General features: G+C 37.4%; 1 protein-coding gene across 1 annotated transcript; it reads right to left on the reverse strand.

Moving 5' to 3' along the window:
- Window positions 1-1,439: 1,439 nt before the first annotated feature.
- Window positions 1,440-5,348, reverse strand: LOC122664939 (phragmoplastin interacting protein 1). Its single transcript, XM_043860986.1, has 4 exons — window positions 4,791-5,348; window positions 4,468-4,639; window positions 2,138-2,184; window positions 1,440-2,057 (listed from the first exon to the last, which is right to left on the reverse strand). The coding sequence occupies exons 1-4, from the start codon at window positions 5,285-5,287 to the stop codon at window positions 1,550-1,552; spliced, it is 1,224 nt and encodes a 407-aa protein (XP_043716921.1). The 5' UTR covers window positions 5,288-5,348; the 3' UTR covers window positions 1,440-1,549.
- Window positions 5,349-7,039: the final 1,691 nt, after the last annotated feature.

Here is a 7,039-nt window from a genome sequence, read left to right on the forward strand (position 1 = left end):
ATGCGACTCAGAAGAAAGCACAAGATCAACTCATAACAGGAGCAGAATTAGGGTTTTTTTGAAATAAACGGAGTAGAAGTTCAAACAAGAATGATGCAACTTACAGACGAATCGTTTGTGTCGAGGTTCGAGCCCGATTGGACTAATCGTTTCATCCATTTCATGGTTGTTGGTTTCGTTTGCACCTGTTTATCAAGGTTGAGGTAAACTAAAGAAGCGAGCGAAAGAGCAGGCTTTTTCAAAATTTTGATCTCTCGCACTATTTAAAGCATATTAAGATGACAACAAAAAAAAAAAAAAGATGAATTATCAGAACCGTCTGATCAGTTCAAACTACTGACTGGTCTTAAGTTGATTCATACGAGGATTTGTTTTATGTGGCTCCGACTCTTCCGACCAACCTATAAAGATACCAAAGTAGTGGTTGTTTGGTTATATCAACGTTCCCACGTCAAACATATTGCCTGATATTCGTCTGATGAGCATCATACTCTGTTGGGGCCTCCTAGTCAGAGTAGTACAGTATCTATTATCCAAAACTATGACAAATGGCACAAGGCAATTGGTCAGATGCAACGCTGTTAACATAAAACTGAGGCCAGATGAACCTCAAGGGGCAATGCAATTGGCCTAAGGAAGCTGAAGGTCTTGGGTTCGACTCTGCCTCCCCCTTGGGGCCACCCGCCTGAGAGGAAACTCCTTGGTGAACATGGGGGCCCTAGTATCTCCTGGTTCATGTTTGTTGCAGGGTCATGCATAAGTCCTGGGGAATTAGTCTCCCGCAGGCCAAACACCTCTCGTTCAAAAAAGGAAAAAAAAAATTTTGAGGCGATGATAGGCGATCAGGTGAACTGGACTGGCCTTTTTTTACTCACTACAACAACAGTAGAATGAATTAATTTGCTGACAGATACTAGTAATTATAAGAATTTGTAGAATCAAAAGGCATCATGATCTTCGACCAAGAGCCTGTAATTATAAGAAGAGAAATGTTTTCGAACACGGAAGATTCTTCTATCAACTTCATCAAATAAAGGGTCCAGAGGCTTTTTATGTCATTTTGAATTAACATTTATGCCAATCTGATTGCATTTAATACAGGATGCCCAGTTGTGCTTGAAAACTTTTGCCTTACAAGAATTTGCAAGCAATCTCTATAAACAAAATGGTTTGGGAAGTTACATAAACTTTTGCCGATATGTTGTCAATATTGTGGTGTTGCACAGAGGCTTCTTGGAATCCATATTTATCAGATATTTTTACGTATATTGTACATTGTCTTATTACTTTTGAATCTCTATAAGTGTGTTAGAACTTGACATTTTCTTTTTAGTTGTCTATTATCTTATTTTCAAAAAAAAAATAAAAATAGAGGTATAAAAAGGTTTTCAAAAATAAGTTGAATTGGTTTAGGAGCATGTTTGAAGATTAAACATTTGATGAAAAATAAATTTGCATTTCAATTCGCCGAAGGTAGAAAACATCTCAACTTCAGGGGGAAAAAAAACAACATCAATACTCTAAAAAAGACTAAAGATTGCAAACATGATCAATTTGAAGTAGAATTCACAGGATCAACTGCTTTCTTCTTGGGACAGGCTGAGGAAAGATGTCCTGGAACACCACACTCATAGCAAGTACGTCTCTTCTTCTTTTTCCCACTGCCAGAGCTCAGACTATCATTCTCATTGTTCTTACTTGCAGCTTCTGATCTTGGACGGGTTTTTGTTTCCTTCTTTGGAACAGCACATCTTATCTTCACAGGTCGTCCAGAGACTACCTTCTGATCTAATGTTAAGGCCATTGCTTGAGAGAGACTGTCTGAGAAATCTAAATGTGCATAGCCGCGGAACTCTCCTGTTTCTTTGTCCTTACCAAATCGAATAGACAGTATATTGCAGTCAGAGAAAATTTTCCTCAGTTCATCCTCCGTAATATCCCAAGACAAATTTCCAACGTATATCCTATTGTAACCCTCCACCACAGCAGGGGCAAAATCTGACGAGTCGTGACGCAGAGTTGTCTTGTAGGGCTGAATTTTCAGGAACAGTCCACCCCTGAACAAGAAGCAAGTGTTACTAGGGATAACCAAATAGAATAAGTTACCGTGGAGCAAAATTATACCATATGTACTCACATGTCAGCTCCATCTAGAGCCAATGCTCTCTTAGCAGCAGCTTCAGTCTGCAATAAGCAGTAATCATCAAAATCAACAGTAAACTGACAAATTCACATCCATTCTGAAGTGCGAACAGGCATAGTTTATATATCTTTTGACCAATCAATCAATAGATCACAAAACAAATGAGACAATCCATATCCACATCCCTACCATCAATTAAATTCTGAAGTGGAAACAGGTTAAACTTTAAATCATCCCTATCCATATCCATATCTTGACATAAACATATTGGAACACGAGGCCGTTAGACAATTTCTACAAGTCGAGGACGCTGAACTGGAACAAGCATAGGTGCCTAACCATTCATTTCTATTTCTTTTACCATGAACTCAAGCCTTATATAACCAACTGTATAGAAACAAAGCCAAAATTGGGGAAACGTACAAAGAGGGGTTCGAAGGGGTGAACCTTGTTTTTAATAAGGAGCAAAAGGAAATTGTACTTTTGGGGGGAGGTAAAAACAAAAGGAAATTGCACTACTGCTCTAGTAAGTAGCAGAACATCATAATGATGGAAATAATAGTCCCCCAAAGAAACAAAAGAGACAAAACAGAGATAAAATGGTCATATTCTGCACACTGTCACTAGATTAATCTCCGTTTTCATTTATTTAAAAAAAAAAAAGAAGCCCAACTAGAGTCCTTATACTCTAAACAAATACAGGATAAATAAAGCAGAAGCTGATATCTGCAAATATCATTGGGTAGGCTGCAAAGGGCCCCAAATCCCAATCCCACCATCTTCTGAAGAGCCACAACCCAGGCAGCAAAGTGGACATCAGGCCAACAGATAAACAACTCATAAAAATCTCCCATTCATAAGAGCAATGATTCCTATTTGGCATGCCCAAAGTCTTCTCCTTGAAAACTTTTCACCTTTCTTTTAATTGAATGTTTAATCCAAAGCATTCATTTACCAGCTGAATATTTACTCCAAGACACATTATCTCTTCCATTCATGGTTACATTTCAAAACATAAGAGATCAAAAGTTGATCAGACAATTTCATTTTGCTTCCACTGTATAAGAAAAGAGATTCTCCTTGGTAATCATTTAGAACAAACATGTAGGTAAGAACTACCTCCACCTCTCTTACTCCACTTAAATAACTAATAATTTAGGATGACCAAGAATCTATTTAGCTATTAGAAATTTGAGAGTTTAGTTTCTTAATGGAGTATTGAGTATTACTTTACACCAACAACAGAAAAAATAATGAGTTCATGCAAGAATTTAAAGTAAAAGAAAGAAAATCTCAAATTCCTCCTTTATTGTCTGCCATGTATTGCTTTAAGGCGCGTGAAGAATGAAATTTCTATCCTCCTGTTGATCATACTATAAAAAAAAACTAAGAAAAATAACCAACAACTTTATGTCATGAAAACATGTTTCTTATTATTTTTAACTAAGTTCAATTGATACTTCTCACATAAATTTAAGAGAAAAAATCAGAATGGATATTTCACATATGTAACTAATTATGAGAGATTTATCTTAATGGTGCTTAGCCAGAAAATAGCGTTTTCCCAGTATCCCCAACTTATAGACCTTAGTACCTTACAAATCCGGAAATTTACCAGTCAAATCCTCGTACAAGCATCAACTTCTTCCACAGAGATGTATTTTGCATTTGAAAAGGGGAAAAAAAGTTTTCTAGTCATTTTTAGAGATCTTTTCTGGTCTTACAAACAAAATTCGTGGTATTTTAACTAAAATTTGGTAAGTTCATGACATCAAGTAGAGTTGGTTATATTTTATTGAAATCCAATGAGCAAAGATTTCTTTTACTGAAATATCATTAATGCAAGTTTTAGAAATTTCAGCAAATTTTAGGGAAATTGCATTCCATAAAAGATACTGTGTGCAACACATAAGGTGTCAGAGGTTAAAACTCAAACTGAGTAAATAAACCCAAAGATCTAAACACCAGTTAGTATTTGTTTCCAGAATAAACTTAAATAACGCATACATCCCACAGGAGGAAATCATCAGTCCACAGGCTCCACCATTCTTTCTTGCTTACTTCATAAGTAGCCAGATCAGAGGAAGGATACGATCTTCTTATATTATACCATGGTCTTCTGATTGGGAAGAAAAATAAAAAAGTCCCATACGAAAATCATTTCTTAGATTTCCAGGCTTTAGATGCATTTGGATGTTTCACCACCCATATACAACAAGGGTTATAAATGACATGAAATTGTCTAAAGTTACTGGGAGATAAAATTGAAACTGAACTGGACATGTAACCTTGAAGGCAGAAACCAATATAGTTAAGGACTTAACCTTGAAGGTGATCATGGCAATCCCCCTGAACTTCCCACTCTCAGGGAACCTCAAACAATCAACTTCAGTTATGGTGCCACAGCCCTCAAAGAAGCTCCTAATGTCATCCTCGGTGGAGTAGTATGGGATGCCTCCCACATAAACCTTCGCAGCGATATCTCCACTTACTTGACTGTAAAAACCCAACAGAACATAAGAAACCAACAAACAACAGAAACCCTAAGGATTTAAATTAAGAATGTTTCGTTCTTCAATCTGAACAAAAACCAGCAAATCACACATTAACATGTTAAACGTTTCTTCCTCTGGGTTGGGGTTTTTACCTCTCATTGAGCTTCGCTGACCCTTCTAATACTTCTCCTTTAACCTCTCCACTTCCAGGCTCAACGTCCTTGTTCTTCTTTTTCTTCTTAGTCTTCTTCTTCTTTGCCTTTTTCTTCTTTGAATTCTTCGTTGGTTTCTTCTCCTTCAGTTTTGAGACTCCATTTTCACTCTCCTGGTTTTTGTTATCCTCTCTCTTCCTCTTCTTCTTATTCTTCTTCTCGTTCAAATCCTCCGCAACAGTATCCTTGCTCCCTTCACAAGAACCGCCGTTACTTCCTTCAGATACCTTTAAAGGTAAAAATTTTCTTCTTTTCTCTCTCTTGGTTAATCTGGGCTTATGCGATGCAGAACTCAATAACTCTTTAAGAGACTGACCTTGAGATTTTACATCTTGTTTCGTAGATTCATTTGGTTTGTCTACAGCTTCTGTTGCTGCAAAAGATTCAGCAAGATCAACTCTCAGCTTTTGTTTGAGCTTCTTGTTAGATAAAACCATCTGTCGTTGTTCTTCCAAAGAGCGATAATGGCTACGGGTTTATGAAACTCCTTTCGAGGGAAACAGTCTCTTCTTCACTTGCCAAAACCACCTCCGAATAATCTCTCCACTTGCGAAAACAGCTTCTGTTGCTATGCGAATCGCTTCCATGTTTAATCGACTTTTCCTGATTAGAATCAAGGGTTTGGGAATGCAATCAGACCGAGATGGGCTAGAATTTTTAAAACTCCAGCCCAATATTAGGTCCCCTCAACTTATCTTCAGCCCAGGCCAACATCTACTGGGCTGAGCCCAAACCAGCTCCGCCTTTATTTTAAAATAATTAATTATGATTATTGAGAAGCAAAATAGGCAACAATAGCTAGCTCTCTCCTTTGCTAATTGTTTGAAGGATACCAATACCCTGATCTCTTTTACATCATCTAACTATGTAATAAGTTGAGTTTGGATCCCCTCCACATACACAATAATCTTAGTTCACTCGTGATTTAATGTTCTCCCCATGATCTCTCTTTTTTTTTTTTTTTTTTTTTTTTTTTTTTTTTTGGTCCGAGTAACCTAGAAGTATTACATGAAAGGATTTTTTTAAACCAAAAAGAAAAAGGGGGAAAGCTTTCCGCTTTTGCGGTGTGGAACAGAGAAGTGACAATCTCAATCGTTGGATATCAAGGAAATGATGTAGTGAAGCTACAAATCAAATTTCATAACCAATTCAATGAACTCTCCCTCCCGATCATAGGCATATATGACCATGCACCCTCTTAGTAGTCCTATAATTCTCATGATTTTTTTTCGGTAGTTTTACATTTTCTATTGTTTTGTTTTCGTAGTTAGTCAATTCAAATTGTGCTGAAACTTCACGTGTACAAAAAATCTTGAAGTTTACTTGTCACAAAAATTGGGCCCTAACCAAGTTCCAGCAAGGAAATTATTTAGGACAATGGAAAGTAAAAGCTGTCTTGACATGGTAAGACGAGTTGGACTCACGTGGACATGAACGTACGAGAACGGCTCACAGTCGTTTAGATAGAATCCACTCCATGTGGGTTCCACAAAGTGGATTCCATCTGAACGACTATGTGCCATTCTCGTACATTCACGTACGTGAATGTGATCTTAACTCTACCCGTCCCTCTCCCCAAAGAAAATGTTCAATTTTGGTTACAAAGTATTAAAGAGAAATAAAAATTTGTGAAGCAGTTCAAAGTGTTAGTACCAAAAATATAAAAGATAAAATAATAAAAGAAAAACAAAGGGTAGTTACAAGTTACAAGTAGTTATATTTCTTTTGAGATAAACTCAAATAGAACACATAATTAATCTATGGGAAGCAGTTTTCTGTACGGGAGTGTGGACTATGCCGGCACTCCCATGAGTCTATCTCTCTCCTCCTTAAAATAAGGTGGCAGAGGTGTCTTTTCACATGGGGAGGACAGAGAAAGACTCATGGGAATGCTGGCGTAGGCCACACTCCCGGACAGAGATCTTTTTCCCTTAATCTATATAAGCAAACTGTATTATAACAAATAAACAGCGTTTGTAGCCCAACGGTTAAGATAATTGCCTTCCAAGCAATAGACCCGGGTTCGACTCCAGGCAGACGCAGATTACGATAATTTTGGACTTCGATGGTCTGAACTCGGAACTCGGAAGGAACCAAACCTTCCTAGGAATCCTATTATCAAGAGAGAAATCTCACCCGGGTTCGACTCCCGCCAGACGCACATACCGATATTTTTTAACTTCATTAAT

The sequence above is a fragment of the Telopea speciosissima genome, chromosome 6, assembly GCF_018873765.1.
Source record: "Telopea speciosissima isolate NSW1024214 ecotype Mountain lineage chromosome 6, Tspe_v1, whole genome shotgun sequence".
Taxonomy (NCBI): Eukaryota; Viridiplantae; Streptophyta; class Magnoliopsida; order Proteales; family Proteaceae; genus Telopea; species Telopea speciosissima.

Excerpts from the sequence above, each read along its gene's own strand:
- LOC122664939 (XM_043860986.1), bottom strand. The coding sequence starts at position 5,287 with ATGGTTTTATCTAACAAGAAGCTCAAACAAAAGCTGAGAGTTGATCTT. Across the intron at positions 4,640-4,790 it reads TCAGCGAAGCTCAATGAGAG|TCAAGTAAGTGGAGATATCG; the intron begins GTAAAAACCCCA and ends GGGTTTTTACAG. Across the intron at positions 2,185-4,467 it reads TTGCCATGATCACCTTCAAG|ACTGAAGCTGCTGCTAAGAG; the intron begins GTTAAGTCCTTA and ends TGCTTATTGCAG.